Source organism: Gobio gobio, assembly GCF_949357685.1.
Source record: "Gobio gobio genome assembly, chromosome: 12".
Taxonomy (NCBI): Eukaryota; Metazoa; Chordata; class Actinopteri; order Cypriniformes; family Gobionidae; genus Gobio; species Gobio gobio.
The window spans coordinates 7616331-7640334 of NC_137105.1; the positions used below are offsets into that span (position 1 = coordinate 7616331).

General features: G+C 40.6%; 2 protein-coding genes across 2 annotated transcripts; one reads left to right on the plus strand and one right to left on the minus strand.

The window, feature by feature from the left end:
* Positions 1-28: 28 nt before the first annotated feature.
* rmdn3 (regulator of microtubule dynamics 3) lies at positions 29-10354 on the plus strand. The gene is made up of 12 exons (XM_079832133.1): positions 29-450; positions 630-798; positions 5472-5612; positions 5711-6032; positions 6350-6452; positions 6678-6738; positions 8954-9029; positions 9127-9204; positions 9313-9411; positions 9508-9561; positions 9737-9817; positions 9915-10354. The coding sequence occupies exons 1-12, from the start codon at positions 294-296 to the stop codon at positions 9999-10001; spliced, it is 1428 nt and encodes a 475-aa protein (XP_079688259.1). The 5' UTR covers positions 29-293; the 3' UTR covers positions 10002-10354.
* Positions 10355-10410: 56 nt separating this feature from the next.
* rad51 (RAD51 recombinase) lies at positions 10411-23803 on the minus strand. The gene is made up of 10 exons (XM_079830436.1): positions 23750-23803; positions 22025-22119; positions 21789-21926; positions 18429-18546; positions 18246-18337; positions 14154-14248; positions 13966-14079; positions 13753-13882; positions 10958-11079; positions 10411-10877 (listed from the first exon to the last, which is right to left on the minus strand). The coding sequence occupies exons 2-10, from the start codon at positions 22112-22114 to the stop codon at positions 10754-10756; spliced, it is 1023 nt and encodes a 340-aa protein (XP_079686562.1). The 5' UTR covers positions 22115-22119; positions 23750-23803; the 3' UTR covers positions 10411-10753.
* Between the last annotated feature and the right edge of the window lie 201 nt (positions 23804-24004).

Below are 24004 nucleotides of genomic sequence, written 5' to 3' on the forward strand. Positions count from 1 at the left end.
CGTCACTCCTCCTCCTGTCCGCCAGGGTGCGCTAATGCGCCCACACACACACACACACACTCGCTCTCTCTCTCACACAAACACACGCATGTTTTCAGCTGTCAAACAGCGAGAGTTTACAGCGGATATTTAGATATTAATTAAATAATCAAGAGTGAGAAGATGAGCCGGAGCCGTGTTTATATCTCTAAATCATTGTATATGAATAGAGTGACAGCGAGTTAGACCCGCGCGAGAGAAACGCAGATGTACTGATATAGGAGGATTGAAGGGGATTTCACGGACAGGAAACGATGAGCTGGTTCGGTAGGAACGCACTGATCGGTCTCGGTGTCAGTGTGACCATCAGCACAGGCCTGATCGCAGTATTGATCATTAAAGAGGCTCTCCGGAGGAGAAACCGCCGCCTGCTGATGCACAACACGAGCTCCGGATTGCAGAATGACGCAGGTATGGACCAAAACACCATCATCATTTGTATTCTCCTTTTCACTCAAAACATGGTATATCACACGTTAAATATGATCTGGCACAGTAGACACATGTATATGACACTGATGAGCTTCTCTCTCTCTCTCTCTGTGTGTGTGTGTGTGTGTGTGTGTGTGTGTGTGTGTGTGTGTGTGTAGACTCCGCAGCTCTTTCTGCAGCAGTGAGGGCTTTGCCTCCTGAGCAGCATGTGGAACTGAGGAAGACTCTGGATGAGGTGATGAAGAGCGTGTCCAGTCTGAGAAATGAGATCGCAGAGCTGCGTGAGGGTCTGAAGGACATCACCACCACCATCGCTGAAGATGTGAAGTGGGTGATCAGTGTTTCTTCTCATCTGATGCTCAGTCATCCCACATGGCATCTGTCACCTCATCTCTCTCTCCCTCTCTCAATTTTCTTACTCTCGCTCATCTAAGCTGAGCCTCTCCAATATCTGTAAGTGTATCTTGTCTGATCTCACACTCTCTCCTGTCTCATCTGAGTGTTCGTCTTGTCTCATCTGTCCATCTCTCATCACATTTGTCTCATCTGACTTTCACTCGGCTCATTTGAGACTCAATTTAAGCTCTTCTTGTCTAATTCTCTCTATTGTTTCTTCTAACTTTTACTTGTTTCATCTGACTCTCTTGTCTCATTTGTGTCTCCATTGTCTCAGTTATTTCTTCTTAAGTTCACTTGTCTCCTCTCATTCTCTCTTTTGCTTCTTCTGACATTCATTTGTCTCATCTGACTCTCTTGTCTCATTTGAATCTCAAAGTCTCAGCTGATTTTCCCCTCCTCTCTCTTTTTTTTAAATTACTTTCACTTGTCTCATCTGAATGTCTCATTTGATTCTCCCTCCTGTCTCATCTGACTCTCTTGTCTCATTTGGATCTCCATAGTCTCAGCTGATTTTCCTATCCTCTCATTCTCTCTTTTGTTTCTTCTGACTTTCACTTGTCTCATCTAAATATGCCTTCTGTCTCATCAGACTCTTCTGATATATTTGAGTCTCTGTTGTCTCAACTGACTTTCTTCTCTCCCTCTTTTTTCCTCTGACTTTCTCCTGTCTCATTTGAGTCTCTGTTGTCTCAGCTGACTTTCCTCTCCCTTCATTCTCTCTCTTGTTTCTTCTGGCTTTCACTTATCTCCCTTCTGTCTCATCAGACTCTTCTGATATATTTGAGTCTCTGTTGTCTCAACTGACTTTCTTCTCTCCTCTTTTTTTCTTCCGACTTTCACTTGTCTCCTCTGAGTCTCCTTCCTGTCTCATCTGACTTTCCTCTCCCTTCATTATCTCTCTTGTTTCTTCCGACTTTCACTTGTCTCATCTGAATCTCCCTCCTGTCTCATCTCATTTATGTCTCCATTATCTCCGTTGACTTTCTCCCCTCTCCTCTCATTCTCTCTCTTGTTTCTTCTGACTTTCTCTTGTCTCATCTGAGTGTCTCTACTGTCTCGTCGGACTCTTATGTCTCATTTGAGTCTCTCTTGTCTCCATTCTCTCATCTTATTCTTTCACTTGTCTCATCTGATTATCTTGTCTCATTTGAATCTCCATTGTCTCATCTGACTTTCCTCTCCCTTCATTCTCTCTCTTGTTTCTTCTGACTTTCACTTGTCTCATCTGAATCTCCCTCCTGTCTCATCTCATTTAAGTCTCCATTATCTCCGTTGACTTTATCCCCCCTCCTCTAATTCTCTGTCTTGTTTCTTCTGACTTTCATTTGTCTCATCTTTGTCTCCCTTCTGTCTCATCAGACTCTTATGTCCCATTTTAGTCTCTCTTGTCTCCATTCTCTCATCTTATTCTTTCACTTGTCTCAACTGATTCTCGTCTCATTTGAATCTCCATTGTCTCATCTGACTTTCCTCTCCCTTCATTCTCTCTCTTGTTTATTTCTGACTTTCTCTTGTCTCATCTGAGTCTCCCTCCTGTCTCATCTCATTTGAATCTCCATTATCTCCGTTGACTTTCTCCCCTCTCCTCTCATTCTGTTTCTTGTTTCTTCTGACTTTCACTTGTCTCATCTATAGCCGCGTTTCCACCGCAGGAACTTTGGGCTGGTACTCGGTGTGTTTCGACCGCAGGAACCAGGGTCTAAATGAAGTTCCGGGTAAATATTTGCTCCTCTGAACGGCCCTGCTCCCGAGGTAGTACTTTTTCATAGTTCAGGAACTTTCGGGGGTGGGACTTGGGCGCTGGACATGCTGATTGGCATTTATTTCAACCAACATTTTTAAAAGTCTTTTGCGAGGTTCGTTCTGCGTTCAGTAAATATCAGTCTTGCTCTTTCTGTCCGATGGCGCGCGTTGTCTCAGCCATCTCACGGTCAATGTCCGTAATAGCTGATGATAACATACGTTGTCTTATTTTAAATCTAGCCTTACGAGCTTTCAGAATACGCTTTAGTATTAGTGCTTGTCTCTTTTCCGCCGTTTTATTAATTACCTCTTTAGTAAACCAATACATAACTCGCAAAAGCAGCGCTGCTTGCATCTCCTCCATACTTGTTATTAGGGCTGTAACAATTTGACCAAAAATAAAAACCTTCATTAATTGAACATTTTACCTCGATTACGATTAATGAACGTTTATTTAGCTTTTTTTTTGCTTTCTATTTTTTGCCCTCATAAGGTTTTTGAGAAAGTTCCTGATTCCTGTAAATATTTTCTACTATTAAAGGTGGAATTTTTTTTTCCAATGAAAAAGTGCATTTCTTTGTGATTTTAAAATACTTGAAGGAAACGGTTCGCTTTCAGCAGTTATTGTTTATGGGGCAGATTTCTGCTTGTTGTCCGTCTCTATTCATTATGAAGCTGTGGTTTGTACTTACTTCAAAGGTATTAAAATCTATGCCTATAACGGTTGAGTTTCTAAGCTACTTTAGTGATTTTACTTTAGTCACAGGACGGCGTTGACACTGCGCTTCTGCGCTGCTCTCTGTGCGCGATCTTCGTGTGATGTGCAAGCTTCTGTCTGAGTGTGCGTTTGTCACAATATATCAGGCATTAGTTCGACATAATACACATCTTATGGTCTAAAATCCCTTTAATATGCAAACTGGCAGGCCTTAAAACATATACAAATGACAAAGCTTTGTGAGGACGCAGGTGAAAGAGGTCTGGCTTCAGTGCGCGCGCGCGTTGTCAGAGACGCGACATGGCTCGGCTCTCTGTGTCACAGAAAAAAGCTCAAGCACTGAACGGAGAAGTTTTCCGTATTGTTGTTTTTGAATAGTGCACAATCGCTTTAAATGTTCAAGCCTTTAAACGCATTTACTTGACAAACTTCATGAGGACGAAAGTGAAAGTGATCTGGCTTCAGGGATTGCGCGTGTCGTCTGTGTGTGTGTGTGTGTGTGTGTCAGCGCGTAGGCTATACGAATGGCAATTGAATTATCGGTAAGCCCCGCCCCCCTTAGTTACTGTTGCTAACTCGGACAAACAAACGGAGTTGCTATATCTTACAATGACAGCTGTCCGTGTGAAAACCTTATCCCAAGATGTTTTTTGACACAGAATGTAGCGTATACCCTGTCCGAATGATGGACAAACTTTACTGATGGTTTATCAAGTTTATTATGTCCTTTTTTACTCCAAAAAAATCATTGTAAGAGCTGAACAAACAAAGCATAAGAAGTGCGCACTAACGCCTCATTCACAAACTAGCTCTCTCCATTGCATTACCATTAACATACACAACAAATTACACAAAAGTTAATAACTGGTAAACGTTGTATCTGCAAAACAACTCCGATAAACTGCGTGCGAGCTCTTCCTTTCACTACCCGTGGACTATAATACCCATCAAAATAGGAGTCCTCCTTAGTAAGACAGACAATGTAAACATATCTAAAATGTAATTAATTTATATTTAACCAGTTTAATATGGAGAGGCACTGAAATGTAGACCTTTATGTTTTTGACCTACACCGTTACAGGTTACATGACGTGAGAACAGTTAGTTATTTCGGTTTGTATGTTAGCAGGGACTTTAATCATAACTTAATATGAGTATTACAAACAGAAAATCCTCTCAGGATCCCTGGAATCAGTGTTACAGTACCTCAGGCACGACATTTTAGCATTTTTGTAGCATAAACACCATCAAACCGATGAGAGCTTCGGATTTTCCAATGTTTCTCTATGGCGCTGAAACCTAAAGATGTCCGAGTTCCGGTCCCAGCGCAACTGATACTCAACTGCCATTGGCTCATCTGCGTTCGAGGGGCGGGGCTTACCGATAGGTCAATTAACTTACCTATATAAACTGTGTAAAACATGCAGTTACTATAGTGATTCTGGGCATCTATAAATAAAGATAACTGCTCCTGCATCTCTTTGTGCCTGCAAACTGCACTTGATGTGACTAAAGGGGCGGAGTCACGTGACGACAACCACAATAACCGACATGGGAAAAATACGTCGGTTAGAGATTCTGAATTTCAGTTTCGATTATTTTTAGATTAGTCGTACAGCCCTACTTGTTATTGTTGCAGACAGTATCGCACAAAAATTATTACTGTCCGTCGCTGACTGGGAGGAACAGTTGCGCGCAGTCCCACGTCTCTGGACTAATTTGCCTAATCTTCACGGTACTTTAGACCGCTGTGGAAACGCAGACAGTAGCAGGTCTGGGGGGAAAACAGTTCCTGTAAAAAAAAAGTTCCTGGTACAAATGAATCTAACGGGTAATCTCGGTGGAAATGGGGCTTCTGTCTCCCTTCTGTCTCATCAGACTCTACTGCCACATTTTGAGTCTCTCTTGTCTCCATTCTCTCATCTGATTCTCCCTCCTGTCTCACCTGACTCTCTTGTCTAATTTGAATCTCCATTGTCTCAGCTGACTTTCTCTCCCCTCCTCTCTCTTGTTTTTATATGACTTTCACTTGTCTCATCTGTGTGTCTCTACGGTCTCATCTGACTCTTATGTCTCATTTGAATCTCTTTTGTCTCCCTTCTCTCATCTTATTCTTTCTCTTGTTTCTCTCTCTTTTCAGGAAGACTGTGGAGGAGAGTCAGAGATCGCGGCGGCGGCGGACGCTCATGCCGAGGGAACGCTCTGAATCCATGAGCTCCAGCTCCATTTACTTCACCGCCAGCGCCGGGGCCGCCAGTCTCTATGACGACAGTGAGGTCGGGTATGTCAGTGTCATGGAGCTTGACCTTTGTACAGTACATCAGGATGCCGTGCAGCTCTTGAGGTTGTGTTCATTTCACCAATTGAGCTCTTCCACAGATACTCCACGGCATATTCCAACGCTGAGTCCGACTACACGGACAGAGAGACGGATCGCGAGACGGATAAAGATGGTGAGGATGAGGGCAGAGACTCAGATGAGGATGAAGAGCAGAGCTGCGCCACGGTGCTCACGCTGCAACAGGACGATTCACAGCACGAGGAAGACGACGATGAAGATGCCGGGCTAATGGTGGACACTTTAACGGACATTCCCATCCCTGAACTCTCCCTCCTGCTCGCCCAGTGTGATCTGCTGCATGCAGGGGACTCTGGGAAAAAAGCAGAGGGCTTCAAGCTGCTGACAGAGAACAGACCACTGGTTAGTGACTGATGTTTCTTCATCATATCTGAATGATTTCTGAAGGATCATGTGACACTGAAGACTGGCGTAATGATGCTGAAAATTCAGCTTTGATCACAGGAATAAATTACATTTTACAATATATTTTAATAGAGAACAGTTCTTTTAAACTGCAATAATATATCACAATATTATAGCGTTTACTATATTTTTGATCCAATAGATGTAGCCTTGGTGAACATAAGAGCTGAAAATAAAGCTGAAATAAAATAAAAGTAAAAAATAAAGCTGAATCATATCAACTGTAATTGTGTTTCTTTGTGCATGTGTGTCAGTATGCTGATAACATGGAGTTTATGTGGCGACTGGCTCGTGCCTACACAGACATGTGCGAGACGACAGACAACAGAGAAGACAAGAGAAACTACGCAGAGCAAGGTGAGGAAATATTACATGCCATTTCCTTCCAGTCACACACTAGGAAGTGGACTACACTTCCTAACATCATGCGTTTTGAGACAGTCACTGCAAATGCATAGAAAACATCCCCTGCTGAGCATCCTAATCTAGGGAGCATTAAACACTCCGTAGGGACCTTATGATTCGGAACGCAGCATATAATGTACTGTAAATGAACTGACCTTTGACCTTTTTACACTTAAGGTCATTATGAAGCCGAGGCAGCGCTGATGAGGAATGGACTGAGTGCCGACTGTCACAAGTGGTATGAAAACAATACACACTTTCACACACTTTCTTTTATGGAAGCTTGTTTCTGCCACAGAATACAAAAATAAAAAGGTAATTACAACTTGTAATTAACAACGACTGATATAAACTCAGAAATGGGTATGGTTGAGTACCGAAACCCCTATATAACCAGTATGTACCGGACCGAATCTGAACGCAGATTTTGGTGCCTCATTTCGGTGCCACTTAAATTCATTTCAAACATGCTTTCGTGCTTTAGCTGGCGCCAAGCCAGAGCCAGACGCACTCAGCGCTCTTCATATTTTATAACAATTCAGTGTTTTTAACCGCATGTTTATTTTAGGTTTCAGACATTTAAATGCACATAAGTACTAGCAAAAAACACACACTGATGTCTATGGAAGTGGCAAAAACAATCCTTTCAGACAGTTATATCTTGACTACGTGTTTTATTCATATCTGATACACATTATAAAGTAACTATATAGTTTAATCTATTCTTCTCCCAGTTCACCGGTCACTTACTTTCATGTATTTTGTGAGACGTGAATGAATTTACGTGATGTAAATCCGACAGATCTTATTCTCTGAGGCGCAAACTAACATGATAAAAAGAATATCAGATAGTTTATGACATAGTTAACAAGTTTGTGAATGTTTTGAATAAAAAAGAAAAAGTGAAATAAACCCGATACAGCTGAGCTGTCATACAGCGCTATTGTGGCTGCTGTGTGTCATGTGAGAAGCATGAAGCGTCGCCATGGAAACAATAAGGCGATGCATTCTAAAATATTTAGCCAGAGAATATGGTCATATTTCTGCAAAATAAAGCTGAAGCTTGAAGCTGGTTTGTAGCAGACCAAGAATAAAGATTACTGCTGTTATTACTGTAACTGTTATTTATAGTTAAACTAGGCCTGTTGTAGTTGGGTTAGGTGGCTTTAGTTTTACTGTGAGTTTGTTAAGTAAATTATGTTTTGTATTTATTTATAATTATATATTTAAGTATACTTTAAACTTGTAATAAATTGTTAAATTTAAATAATAAAAAAAAATCTCATCCACCTCGTTTTGTGGCTCTTTTTTTTTTAAAGTATCGCTTCAGGCACCGTTTAGGCACCGCTACCGTTTTAAAAGTATCGGTTTGGCACCGGTATCGAAAAAAAAAAAAACGATACCCAACCTCAGAAATGGGAGAAAAAAGTAAAAATTGTGAAATATAAACTCGGAAATGTGAGGAAAAAGTAGGAATTGTAAGATATAAACGCAAAATTGCGAGAAAAGAGTCGGAATTGTGAGATATACACTCGGAAATGTGAGGAAAAAAGTAGGAATTGTGAGATAAACGCGAAATTGCAAGAAAAAAAGTCAGAATTGTGAGAAACTCAAAATTGCGAGAAAAAAAGTCAGAATTGTGAGATATAAACTCGGAAATGGGAGAAAAAAGTAAAAATTGTGAGATATAAACTCGGAAATGGGAGAAAAAAGTAAAAATTGTGAGATATAAACTCGGAAATGGGAGAAAGTCAGAATTGTGAGAGATAAACGCAAAATTGCAAGAAAAGAGTCGGAATTGTGAGATATAAACTCGGAAATGTGAGAAAAAAGTAGGAATTGTGAGATATAAACTTGAAATTGCAAGAAGAGTCGGAATTGTGATATAAACTCGGAAATGTGAGAAAAATGTAGGAATTGTGAGATATAAACTCGGAAATGGGAGAAAAGAGTAGGAATTGTGAGATTTAAACTCGGAAATGGGAGAAAAAAAGTAGGAATTGTGAGATATAAACTCGGAAATGGGAGAAAAATGTAGGAATTGTGAGATATAAACTCGGAAATGGGAGAAAAATGTAGGAATTGTGAGATATAAACTCGGAAATGGGAGAAAAAAGTAAGAATTGTGAGATATAAACTCGGAAATGGGAGAAAAAAGTAGGAATTGTGAGATATAAACTCGGAAATGGGAGAAAAGAGTAGGAATTGTGAGATTTAAACTCGGAAATGGGAGAAAAAAAGTAGGAATTGTGAGAGATAAACTTGAAATTGCAAGAAGAGTCGGAATTGTGAGATATAAACTCGGAAATGGGAGAAAAATTTAGGAATTGTGAGATATAAACTTGTCTTTTTTTTTGTTCTGTGGAAAAACAAGCTTCCATACCCTTCACCTCCTACTGTATGAGATGATTTTGAATGTCTGTAACTCATAACACATTGGCACGCTCTGTCAGGTTCGCCGTCCTCGCACGCTTGTCTTCACAGTACGAGAGCATTCATGGGAAACTGAAAAGCGGCCGCGTACTGAAGGTGAGCCAGTGATGCTTTACCTCAGTGTTTCACATCAACACGAGCGTCTTCCTTCATTGACGTCAGGCGTGTTTAATGGCTGTGTTTGTTCTAACAGGAGCATTTGGATCGAGCTTTGGCTCTGCGTGACGATGATCCGATCTGTTTCTACCTGCTCGGCCGCTGGTGTTTAGAGGTATATTATGAGCAAATTAAAGTGTTTTTTGACCTTGGATGCATGTAAACCTACTGTAGGAGAATATTAACCACTTTCAAACCCTCATAAGGTCTTTGTGTGTTGTAGGTGAGCTCTCTGGGTTGGTTGGAGAGGAAAGCTGCCGCCACACTTTATGAAACTCCTCCTACATCCTCACTGAATGAAGCTTTGGAGAACTTCCTCAAGGTGGGTTGCTAGTGTTTGAATCAGTATTATATGATATGGATCTGAGATTTAGCTTCATCTAACTTGTGCTGATGTTTCTGATTGTCCGACCTCTAGGCGGAGGAGTTAAATCCAGGATTCTCTAAAACAGTCCGGCTTTATATTGCAAAGGTATGGGTTTATCCTTCAAGACATGTCATTCTCTTAAAGGGACAGTTCACCTAAAAATGACACTTGTGTCAGTGAGTTATTCCAGACCTGTATGTCTTTAATCCTTGGTGAAAGAACTGCTTTCCAAAAAAGATCTTATTGGAATAAGATGCATTTTATATCCTTTTGTTTTCAGTGTCATAAGGAGCTCGGAAACATGTCAGAGGCCAGAAATTGGGTCCAGTTATCTCTGAGCACACCAGCAGGCGCAAATGAGGTGAAGTGCATCCGTACGCTTAGTAGCATTTGGATTCATTGTGACCTTTTTTTGTTGTAGTTTTAAGTTTCTCAGATCGATTGTTCTGTTTCCTCAGGATTCTGACAGCGCCGCTCTACAGGAGGAGCTAAAGGCTTTGATTGACAGCACTGCTGACCTATCGACAAGCAGTATAGATCATTAGGGCGGGAGCTAATGAAAATGGTCATTAATATGTTTTACATTTCACCAAATATGTGCTCTATTTTATTTATTTAATGTTTATAATGGATGCGTTAATTTATAGCTTTCCCTTGGTATTGTGGGGGAAAAAAAAATCTAAATATGTATTAAAATAGTTTACTATTCACATATCTCCTTCCTACATAATCACTGCATTTTATTCATTTAAAAAAAAGATGAAGGTCATTCCTAGTTTTTCATATTTAAATATGCTGTGAAATTAACAATCTAATCAATTACAAAATGCCTGAAGTTTGTTTGATTTAATTTTGAAGTGCATTCCTGAAATATGTGAATAAAATTCCATCAATTATCCTTTTGCTGTCCTATCATCTATTTTAACGGTTCCTCTTTTTAACTGATCCCATATATGAAAAACACACTTTTATTAGTTTAACAGATAAAACGCTTTATGAGTAGTCTATGTACAAGAAAAAGGTTCAGTCCAGACAAAACACACAAATATAACAATATGTAAATAACAAATAATAAAGAGGTTGACATCACACTAAAGAGCAAATAATTACATCAGCTCAAACCACTCAGATCCGTCAATCTGCACATATGTAAATAAACCATGTTTTTCACTCCCAAGAGCTCATTCTTTTTCCAAAGTATAATTCCAGACTAAACACATTTAAAGGAGTCTTTTCTCCTACTGATGGTCTCATATCGCTCACAGCAGTGCCGGTAGGTTCTCTGATCGGTGCCATTTCAGTCTTTGGCATCTCCCACTCCATCAGCATTGATGGCAAACATGGCCTCCGCCTCAGGCAAACATGGGGAGTCGTAGATCTTGCATATCCTCGTCTCACCTCGACCCTTCCGCAGGTATAATCTACACGAGAGACATTATTAATCTATTGAGTTAGTATGCATCAATCAACAACACGATCATCATCCTCTGCTAAGTTTTACCGAGTAGTCGATGCGTGTGCAATAATGTTTCCTCCAATTGGCTTCTTGGGATCTGCAGAAAACATGGCCGCTCCGTCCACCTGTGCTACCACCTGGTTAGTGATGACGACAGCCACGCCAAACTACAAACGAGACACACACACACACACACACACACACGAGCTCACATCATATACAAGACACTAATAAAGGACTAGGATTCCAACTTGTTCCAACAAATGTGCAAATTGATAAATCACTTTTCAAACTAATATAATTATAACCAGTTATAATACTAATCTATTTACGGTTAAAACTTTAGAAAGTATAATGCATTAAACGCATGACAAAAACCAATTTCAGATATAACAAGGAATCTGCAAATATAATGCATTTTAGCTTTAATTACAATTATTCAATGAATGAGATTTAATGCATTATAAAGTACAGATGCTCGAATGGATTGAGATCTGGGGAATTTGGAGGCCAAGTCAACACCTCAAACCATTCCTAAACCATTTTTTCTTTATGGCGGCGCATTATCTGCTGAAAGAGCCACAGCCACCAGGAAATACTGTTTCCATGAAAGGGTGTACATGGTCCGCAACAGTTCTTAGGTAAGTGGAACGTGTCAAAGTAACATCCACATAGATGGCAGGACCCAAGGTTTCCCAGCAGAACATTGCCCAAAGTGATGTAAAAGAAAACGTGATTCATCAGACCAGGGGCCTCATTTATAAGCGTTGCGTACGCACAAAAGAAGGCGAACGCCGCTCTCTACGCAATTATTTGTATTTATAAAAAGCAAACTTGACGGGAAAATGTGCGGTCCTTCACACAAGCTCTGACCCAGGCGTACGCACAAAAACGGGTGAAATGAGAAATGGCGACACCGTCGGCAGATGGAAGAAACACGTGAAAGTGTGTGAAACTGTAGACCGTTGTGTAAAAGAAAAGGCAATGCTGCCTCTCATAAATAACATGAAGACTTCACAAAGCAAGTCTTACAATTAACAGCCTATACGAACACCCGTTTGATCGATCTGCAGTGGAAAACAAACAAAATCACAACAGAAATGCAAATTAACACATTTGCAAAAAGAAAAGTGAAATATGTTCTGCAATAATATTGGCATGTTATGCAATTCATCCTCATAAATAATATGGTAAACAGAACAAAATAATGTAAAAAACTGATATTCTCGTCAATGTGTCCGTCTGGCGGAGCAGATATAGATTGACTGATAGACAGATAATTAGGGAGATAGATAGATAAATAGATAGATGTATTCATTGTCCACTGGGGAAAGTTGTTTTCATAGTAAAATTTCTTCATCAGCTACGGAATCATGGTATTCATGCATATGCCTTTAGTTTTATTTTTGATCAAATAACGTATGACGTATGTCTCAACCATTCAGAAAGCTGCAAGACATTACATTTGCACTTTGAATTATTTGCCATTTCCACGTAGATTATAACCGACATCTGTAGCTTGTCAGATGCAATTAAATGGATGGAAATAAAATGCCCCATCACAATGCGTAATGACGCACAATGGCTGATCTTGCACTCTTAGAAGATGTGGCAAATGGAAGGATTCGGAGTGAACGCATCTTCAGACAGCAAGAAGACTTGCTGGCAAACGAGGACACACTCTGGCGATGGAGCGCTAGACGCTTTTTTGCATCGACTTTGATGTCCGACCATTTCTTTTTATATCTCGGCCACGGTCCGAGGTTGTGAGGCTACAGCATTTACGGCGTATGCAACCTTTTGCCACTCGTGCCTTTTTGGCATTAGTAATGCCCACACTGTGCCCTCCAAAACAAAATTTTCTCTTCTTTTCCACCTCGCCAACGATAACTTCTACTTCAAATCGAGTGAAGTTACATTTTTTTTTTATTTCCTCTCTGTGTTTGCCATCAATGAATATTAACTTGTGGGCGTTTCACAGACTATTTGTGGGCAACTATGGGCGTGACATGAAGCCGCAAAAGCTGCGCTACATTTAGAATTGATTGTGATTTATTAAGGGAAAACTGCGTAGGATGTGCGTGCGCACGGTTTTATAAATCCGAATATTTCTGTGCGTACGCACGTCCTACGTTTCATCCGTACGCCACTTCTGAAGCAAATCCTACGCAAAGTTTTATAAATGAGGTCCCAGGCCACCTTCTTCCATTGCTCCGTGGTCCAGATCTGATGCTCACAGGCCATTGTTGGCTCTTTTCGGCAGTGGACAGGGGTCAGCATGGGCAACCTGACTGGTTTGCGGCTATGCAGCCCCATACGCAACAAACTGCGATGCACTGTGTATTCTGACACCTTTCTATCAGAACCAGCATTAACTTCTTGAGCCATTTGAGCTACAGTTGCTCATCTGTTTGATCGGACCACACGGGCCAGCCTTTGCTCCCCACGTGCATCAATGAGCCTTGGCCGCCCATGACCCTGTCGCCGGTTCTCCACTGTTCCTTCCTTGGAGCACTTTTGATAGATCCTGACCACTGCAGACCGGGAACACCCCACAAGAGCTGCAGTTTTGGAGATGATCTGACCCAGTCGTCTAGCCATCACAATTTGGCCCTTGTCAAACTCGCTCAAATCCTTACGCTTGCCCATTTTTCCTGCTTCTAACACATCAACTTTGAGGACAAAAATTTTCACTTGCTGCCAAATATATCCCACCCACTAACAGGTGCAGTGATGAAGAGATAATCAGTGTTATTCACTTCACCTGCTATTATGTTATGCCTGATCGGTATCTTAAAAAAAAAAAAAATCCTCTTATAGATTCTGAACAGCTGCTTTACCTCATCAGCGAGACGGAGCAGCATGCGCAGAAATCGGCCCAGATGCCCCTGACGGGCGGACAGCTCTCCTCGTCCGGAGTAATCTGTCCTGTAAAGTGCAGTAGCGCTGTCTACGATCAGCAGAGCGTATCTGAAGAGAGAGTTAGAATATTTCATCACAACGTGCGAATGCAGACAGCCTGGAGTCCGTTTCTGTCTGGATGTGTGTGTTACCTGGACTCAGTCATCATAGCGGAGGCCTGATACAGCAGCTGCGTCTGATGGTCTGTGTTGAAGGCCCTGGCATACGCCACATTATCCAGCACGTCACTGCCCACCAGCCCGTACCTGACACAGCAAACACAGAGTTCAGTGTTTTGCACATTATGGATCCATATGAATGTTTAGAAAGCGGCTCTGACCTCTCAGCTACAGCCAGCAGTCTCTCTGGACGGAAGGTTCCTTCTGTGTCGATGTACATGGCTTTTCCTTCCCCACCGCCCTGATCAATGGGCAGCTGAAATGCAAAGTTCATTCTGTAATAAAGCACTGTTTACCAGCTTTACATGGTTATTGAGTTTAACGGGTTTAAATACTGGATATGTTATGCGATTTTAATCTTATGTTAACACATAAATGCCAGGTTTCACAGACACACAGACTTAAGCTAGTCCCAGAATAAAATACATGTTTGAGCCGTTTTAACTGAAAGCATCTTGCACTGATATATCTTAAAATATATCAGAGCCATTGTTTTGTCTCAAGATGCACACCAGAAATGTGTTTTTCTAATGCCCTCTACAGACTACGATTTCGGCAATCCTATAAGATCATTACAGATCACACTGTACGACATGGATCTAATAAACTTGGGTACGACATGTATGTAGACTGTACGATGATGACACCTATTGAATCGTAGGCTACGACGCAAGTTAATATAGAAGAATAAAACATCATCAGCATACGCTAGTAGTAGACAAACAGAGCAAGATGAATCGCACTTTGGGCTGAAAAAAGAGGAGGGAGTGAAAGAGGAGATATATGGGCACTAGGGCTGTGTATCACCAACAATGTCACGATAGAATACGCATCACGATACTGAAGTCATGATACGATACGCATCACGATACGATACGCATCACGATATGGATCAATTTGGAATTAAATTTCTTTTGAGCAGAGTTTAGTAACAGTAATATCTGTTTATTGAATAACCAGTGTTAGAACAGTTGTGATAACTGACAAACTATTTTTTAGTTACATTAAATAAATTGTCACAAAACCTTGGAAAGGCTTGGTTCAATATTGATTATTTTGGATATACTGTCTATCAGGTACATTACATGGCAACATCTGGAATGTAAAACAAATCTTGCGATAAATCTAAAATCTAAAACAAATTTGGGAAAACAAATCTCTTAACTAATGCTGTAAACTATGGGAGTCATTTGTACTATAATATTAAAGGTAAAAATGAACTGATTTGTACAAACACTTAAATTACATGTTTTTTATAATAATAAAGTTATAATATTAACTTTACAAATGACAAAATATAGGCTACATATTTTTTGGAAATTTAACATTTAAATGGTGGCGGTCATAAAAACTTGCCAGATTAATTCAAACATGCATTAAATATTGAAGAACTTTACAAATTATAATGAATATGGTGCATATATTTAGCAAAATGCTCCTTTCTAGAGTCTGACTAACGAGTTTATGGACACTGGATATGTTTTTTTCTGAGGTGAATGTGACGTTACATGTCATTGTTTGCAAGCTGTTTTACTGACGCCTTTCCGCGTTTGAAACACTGATCGTGTGATTCCATGTGACATGATACAGATTTCAGTAAGTTGTACTCTATCTTTTAACACATGTTCAGATGTTCATTCATGTTTATTTCGTGCTGTAACTGGTATTAAAGGGTTAGTTCACCCAAAAATGAAAATTCTGTCATTAATTACTCACCCTCATGTCGTTCGACACCCGTAAGACCTCCGTTCATATTCGGAACACAAATGAAGATATTTTAGTTGAAAGCTGATGGCTGAGAAAGGCTTCACACAGGCCTCCATTGGCATTCAGTACATTGACACTTCCAAGATCCATGAAAGGCACTTAAAACGTCGTTACAAAGTCTATCTCACCACAGTGGCTCTACAATAATCATACAATGCGACGACAATAGTTTTTGTGCGCAAAAAAAAATCTAAATAACACCTTTATCCAACTTGTTTTTGTCTTCCGTGTGCGCCTCCACGACGCATGCGCGAGAATATGACGTAGCGCCGGTGTTCGGAAATCGAGGAAATACACACTTAAGCTCCATTTTGAGCACTACGCCGAGACCTAAAGCACGATCAATGTAGAATCCAACAGCTTAGACACGCGCGTCTTCCTCTGCTCGTAAACAAATCGCTTCTGGGTCATATGTCCGAACGCCGGATCTGCGTCATATTCTCGCGCATGCGTCGTGGAGGCGCACACGGAAGTCGAGAACAAGTTGGATAAAGGTGTTATTTTGATTTTTTTTGCGCACAAAAACTATTGTCGTCGCATTGTATGATTATTGTAGAGCCACTGTGGTGAGATAGACTTTGTAACGACGTTTTAAGTGCCTTTCATGGATCTTGGAAGTGTCAATGTACTGAATGCCAATGGAGGCCTGTGTGAAGCCTTTCTCAGCCATCAGCTTTCAACTAAAATATCTTCATTTGTGTTCCGAATATGAACGGAGGTCTTACGGGTGTCCAACGACATGAGGGTGAGTAATTAATGACAGAATTTTCATTTTTGGGTGAACTAACCCTTTAAGGCGGAAGAGAAGATCCGTTCACGTGTGCTGCGCGCGGCCGCTTCTCTAGAGCTGAGCCAAAGCGATCTCATGCCACAGCGCCAAAATGGTATTTATGTTTTTGAATTTCGTAATAAAATGGATGTAATTTGAAATCCGAGAGTTTGTTTTATATCAATAGCAACAAAGCACACAGAGTATTGCTATTTAAGGGATGTGAGGCGCGCTGCAATGTTCCGTTCAATCATAACTGAAAACCTCTTCTCCATTTTGAATGTCTTGCACTGCTCGCGTTGCGTTGATTACATTCAAAAGCACACAGTATCTATACACGCATCGTCAGTTCATTACGATGTATCGTTGTATCGATATTCTGAGCACAGCCCTAATGGGCACAGTCATTGCTAGGGAAAAGAAGCCAACTTGGCATGCCAAAGTAGTTTTAAGTTTTAGCGCCATGATCATTATACCATTTTAGGTTGGATTTTTATTGGCTAGTCAGTAGATGTTAGCCTGGTCCTACCAGACTCCCGTCCATTTCATTTGTACAGAGAGTCTGGCCACTCTCAATTGACAAGCGTTTACTTCCTTGAAGGCGGGAACTCTGTTGAAGTTTAAAACTATTGGATCTGCCCAGAGCCACTCTGGATCTGCCATAACCAATCGGTAACGTTTGGTCGTGACGCATGTCATGCGCCGTTCACCTTTATTTCTCACATGGAAGTCTGTAAAAATAAATGTGCAGCCGCATCGGTGATAAAACCTTGTGCATTCGGATTAGGATTTATTCACAGTGGAGGGGAGAGTTGTGAGATCGGGAACGCGCTGCTCACGTGGTCAAATAACATGATTGTATGCTGTAAATAAAATGTCATATGCTTGGTATGATAAGAATAAATGCTGCCGTAAATAACGGCCCAATTCAAATGTTAAATGCATTTCTTCCTTTTATTTTTTGAGTGGTGATGAAATATTTTGCTCTTGTAAACACTTGCCAGCATTTAAAGAAATACAAGTCTAGAAATGCATCCAAATTACAGCGAAGCGCAGCTGTACGGTGCTCTGCAGGGATCAAAAAGGATATAAAGAGTGAATTTTGAAGTGGTATATTCTTGAAAACTTTTGTTTGTCAAAAGCAGTAGGTAATTCGGCCGGGGATTTTAACGCGGGTGGTGGGAGACGGACGGCAATAAAATCACTGACTTACCCTTGTAAATGATGACAATACCTTCGGACCGCACGAGAAACAATTACCGGGGCTTCAGCCGACTCCTTCACCACTAACGGAGCGAGCTGGAAAATCAAACTTTTCCCGGGACACAACATCATGGCCACCAACAACACTTAGCAAAGATTGTTCTTGCTCCGGCTTTAACTTCTGGATATTATCTGGCAGCGGTGCCACAACGGAATGAATGGCGTTGCTCGCATCTTTCTCCGCCGCCATTACTGAACTACAACTCACACTAGCGCACGACATCAATGTCATCGCTCTCAGCCACTCCCTCTGTTTGCTGATTGGACCGGTAAAAATTTGTTAGGAGAAAACCTAAGACTACACCGCAGTCCCAGACGGAGTACTGAAGGAATATGAAACTTGAGAGGAAGTACATAGGAGGGCGGAGCCAGGCTAAGAAGATGTATGTCGTAGCCACAAACACACTGAGAGATGATCATGCTAAATTTATGACGCGGTCAGAAAATGTGTTACCTGGCAGGTAACGGCCAGTGTGTGACACAGCTGCGTCTTTCCAGTTCTGAACTCGCCGAACATCTCAGTGATGGATCCGGTCTCGATTCCTCCTGCAGAACACAGACAGAGAAAGATTCAGGTGATTACAGTATAACGTGTATTTTTTCTGACAGACAGTACAAGTACAGTTCAGTGTCGCACCCTGCAGGAGTTTATCAAGCTCTTTGGATCCTGTGGAGATCTGGATGATTTCAGCTCTGCGCTGGTGGAACTCAGTCGCTGTGGTGAATCCCATGGGAACCATCTTAGCAGCCTCTGTCTGTTGGTTAAAGAGTTAGAGGTTTGTTCGAATTGCTAACACACAGAATAAGAGAAAGCAATAGCTGCGTTTCCACTGTCGGGCCAAAAGCGAGCATGCTAGTGTGTGTCAGGGCCAGTCGTGTTTCCAATATCACTTCCGGGGCTTGATCGGGCCTTCCTCTGGGCCAATAGCCAGGGTTTTTTGGCCCACTGAATACCTTGGTCCAAAGCAGGCCAGAGGAGTGTTCATGAACAAAGGCGGAGTTTATCTGAGTGAGGAGGGGTGCATGTCTTTGGACTGTGTTGGGGGGAAACCGGAGCACCCAAAGAAAACCCATGAGGACACAGGGAGAACATGTTAAGGTCACACAGAAACAGACCTTCAAACTCTTCAGAGTAAAAAAGGTGAGTGTCGCGGGGGTGGGATGGGGGTTTAATATGCAAATGACACATTTATGAGCGTGACTTAAAGAGAATGACACATTTAATATTTTAAAAATTATGTTATTTACAACACGGAAACGCCTGGAACTCAAGGAAGTGTTGTGACGCATGACACAAAATAAAAGACTGACAGTAGGGGTGTAACGGTACACAAAACTAACGGTTCGGTACGTACCTCGGTTTTGAAATCACAGTTCGGTACGAGTTTGGTACAGCAGTTTTACAAAATTGCTTTTTATTTATTTTTTATATTTAACAGTGGTTTACTGAAGAAGAAAAAAAGTGCCTGTTCTTGAATGAATTAAATTATATCAAAGTTTATTTAAAAATATTTCTGTAAATTATATAGGGAGCCCTTACTTGTACATTAATATTAAAGGTTAACAACACCCAACAGCCCAAACTATTAGCCTAAATTCAGTTGCTATTTATTTTTAGGTATAATAATAAACACTCAAATAACACATTGTATGCAAACATGTAAACTTCACATAAGGAAGTTTTTGCATCAACTTCTAAATCTAATTATAAAATATTTTTCTCCAATTCGTTGTTGAAATATAATAATTTATATACAGTGTCTGTCATTTTCATGACAGGTTTATTTAACATGCATGAAATAATCTAGACACCACTAACAGGTTCAGTAGAATATAATTAATATATAGGCTAATATAGAGCATATATTTAGCGAAAGAGTTGATTTCTCTAGTGAATAAAATTCTGTGGACACTGAGTGCCTGCCTGAGGTAAATGTGATGCTAACGTTACATGATGACAGTAAGTTGTAATGTGTCCTCAGCATACCTTCAGATGGTCATTCATGTTTATTCTTTAGTAAGAGATGATCGATCGCCTTCACAGATGATCGCGTTCACGTTTGAACTGTGATCAATGACCAGTCACGCCACATAGAGCGTCAAAATTGCATTTATCGTTTGAATTCCGTGATAAAAAGGACTGAATACTTAATATGTTTGTGTGGGAACTCGGATTGAAGTGTGTTCCGCGCTTGAAACAAGCCGACTGTGAACTGTTAAAGATTGCACCCGGAAACCGTTCGGTAACGTTACACGCGTGCACCGAACCCTGCTACAGACTGTGCGATTTCGGCATTTTCATTACAGATCACACTGTACGACATGGATCTAATAAATTTGAGTACGAGTACACAGGCTACAACGCAAGTTAGTATAGAAGAGTAAAACGTCATCATGCTAGTGGTAAGCAAACAGAACAAGATGAATCGCACTTGGCAATTGTGGTTTTATATGCGCTGAAAAAAAAAGAGGAGTAAGTGAAAGGAGGTATATCGACGCGGTTATGGCTAGGGAAAAGAGGCCAAATTGGCAAGCCAATTTTGCAAATGGAGCTTGAGGAAAGCCTTTTAAAATTTTAGCGTCATTCCACGTTGATCAATACGCCATGTTGCATTTTCATTGGCTAGTCAGTAGACGTAGGTCATAACAGCAAACACACTGAGAGATGATCATGCTAAATTTCTAAAATAAATGCTGGTATCATCACACTTTTAAAATTTCAGTACCGACTTACCGGTACTTGTGACATCCCTAAATGATATTCATCTAAATGTGTAAGCCTCTGGACTTAAAAGCGTTAATGGAGCCGTTTTGTGCATTCCTGTGATCGCAAACAAATGGAAGCAGCAGCCGTAACTGAATAAGTATGCTCTATTTTTAAGTAGTTTTCAGTAAGCTAGCCCCATGCAGCTGAAAAGGTGGGATTGTGTGATGTGATGTTCTATGGAGGTGTGTTAATGGGTTAGTTCACCCAAAAATGAAAATTATGTCATTAATTACTCACCCTCATGTCGTTGGACACCCGTAAGACCTCCGTTCATATTCGGAACACAAATGAAGATATTTTAGTTGAAAGCTGATGGCTGAGAAAGGCTTCAGACAGGCCTCCATTGGCATTCAGTACATTGACACTTCCAAGATCCATGAAAGGCACTTAAAACGTCGTTACAAAGTCCATCTCACCACAGTGGCTCTACAATAATCTTACAATGCGACGACAATAGTTTTTGTGCGCAAAAAAAAAATCAAAATAACACGTTTTTCCAACTTGTTCTTGTCTTCCGTGTGTGCCTCCACGACGCATGCGCCAGAATATGACGTAGCGCCGGCGTTCGGGAATCCATGAAATACACACTTAAGCCCCATTTTGAGAACTACGCCGAGACCTAAAGCACGATCAATGTAGAATCCAACAGCTTAGACACGCTTCCTCTGCTCGTAAACAAATCGCTTCTGGGTCATATGTCCGAACGCCGGATCTGCGTCATATTCTCGCGCATGCGTCGTGGAGGCACACACGGAAGTCGAGAACAAGTTGGATAAAGGTGTTATTTAGATTATTTTTTTGCGCACAAAAACTATTGTCGTCGCATCGTAAGATTATTGTAGAGCCACTGTGGTGAGATAGACTTTGTAACGACGTTTTAAGTGCCTTTCATGGATCTTGGAAGTGTCAATGTACTGAATGCCAATGGAGGCCTGTGTGAAGCCTTTCTCAGCCATCAGCTTTCAACTAAAATATCTTCATTTGTGTTCCGAATATGAACGGAGGTCTTACGGGTGTCCAACGACATGAGGGTGAGTAATTAATGACAGAATTTTCATTTTTGGGTGAACTAACCCTTTAATGGTGGGTTTTAGGGCTGCGGGGCTACTGACGCAAACGGGAAAATGCAGCTTGCTTTTGGTCTGAGGTCTGAGGCTATTGGCCCAGCCTGATACGTTGTTAGCCCTGGCCCGACAGTGGAAATGCAGCAAATGGTGACCAAGGTCTCACCAGGATCTTATCGGCTTTAGCTTCACTGATTCCTTTGATGTTCAGCAGCTCTTTCTTGGGTGCATACGCAACGGCCTCCACAGTGTGAAAACCTCCATCTTCCAGCTTCTTAATGTCACTGCTGCTAATGCCACACTGCTGCAGAGAGATTAACAACACCATCATCATCATCATCATCATCATCAATAAACATTCAAACCTTGCGTTTGTGTTTATATCCGGCATGGCAGTCGTACCTCCAGACGGGAAACTGGTTGTGGCCCAAAACTTTCCTCCTCCTCCATCTCGGCCTCCACCTCCACTCTTGGTGCATTCCTCATAGCCATATTTACTGCTCCATAACACATTACACTTATATATAATTATCACAGATGGCTAGTGACGCTGGTATATTAAAACTTTCAGAAATTCATAACACATTATCAGCTAAAGAAATTCAGTGAAAAGCTGTGTTTACATTTTCAACCTAACACTTATATAACTAGTTGTAACCGAATTAATTTATTAAACACAAGATCAGGGTTAGTACTTAACTTGACCAATGTTTTGTGACAATTAGATATGGATATACATTATTACAACAATTTTATATATGTATCAAGGAATTAATTGAAATGCCTAGATATATTACAGTTTCTCTCAGTCGCTTTGGTACATTTCTCAGATCAGAATTGAAATTCTCAAAGCTACCTGTTCAATTCTCACATCATTGTGTCACTTGTGCACATCAAAAAAGCAGTTTCTCATTTCTTTGAACAAGTTGCAAATGCTTGTGTACATCCATGCAAATGATTATGTACAATTCTCTGCTGTTTCCTACATTATCAGTTGCTTGTGTCATGTTGATCAAAATGTATTATAATAGGTCTCTGTTGAATAATCTCACCCCCCACAACATTTAGCCATTAGTTCATAGCATAAGTCTTTACATGCAAAATGGTTGAACAAGTTGTCATAAAATGTAAAGCATATTTCTATACATTTCCGTTAGACGTTCATATTTCTACTTTTGTTTTTCTGGGGTTTTTTTTTCTTTGTGCTATGCAGTGCTGTCTTTTCCTCTCTGTATCGCAATGACATGGTCTGTCAACAAATTACAGTACAAACAGTAAAAGCATAAATGTGAATCTTGTCCAGTCTCTTGCGTTCAAACTCCCACATACACTAACTAAGGTGTAAACTACAATTTACAATAATTGTCATCAAAATTTTTGCCATATTTACATCAGAACATCCCTCCAGAGTACAGTTATATTGACAATATGACTAAGCAATTTGACTGTCTTATCCGTACACAATGACACAAGGACTTGTCATTCTGAGGGCACTGACATGCTCATTGACACAGATATTTACTTTTGAGAGATGAACTAAGGATTTTGAGCACCAGACTGGCTTTTGCAGGTAATCCATGGTGTTTTGCTATTTGTACGAATTGTTTTGAGAAATGCACTTACTGTTTTGCAAATGTCGAGAATGATTCGAGAAATGTACCAAAGCGACTGAGAAAAATTGTAATAAGGTAAAAACACATACAACTACGTACAGTGATGGTAATACCACAGCACTATATAGCATAGTTTTAACATAGCATTCCAAGCTAACGTAACGTTACCTCTGAAAATACCATGGTATTATTAAAAGTACCATGGTATCACCATCGGACACAGTACTGTTTTCTACGAATCAATCTAAACTAATGAAACAATAATCAATTATTTGTCCGTTAAAGACAGTTAACTATATTTCCACACAGAGAAGGATACACAACCAGCCTGATGTGTTACAAAACCCCACAGAACACAAACACACACCCTATAGCGCTCTCAACGACATAAACAATCGACATAAACATGTTCTCACGCTAAAGTTCATATAAATGTGTCAGAGTAATCATGTAGACATGTAATTATTTCATTATTTAAACTTTTAATGTCGTGATTATTGTTTTTGTCACTCACCCGCTGATGCTGTTGCTCAGTCAGTGCTCAATCTGAATTTTCCCGCGTGCCGCCGTAAAGACACGTCAACGACGTCATGACGCCATCACGTCAATGATGTTTCATAAGCGCACAATCCGTTTTTTTTAAACAATACTTTAGAAAACCGATTTGTGAGGGCATTTGAAATAGTCCTCGCTATTCGCATAACATCAAATAATACTAATACGTTTGGATTTCGGACTCCCATCATTACTATGCCATTTAAGAATGAAA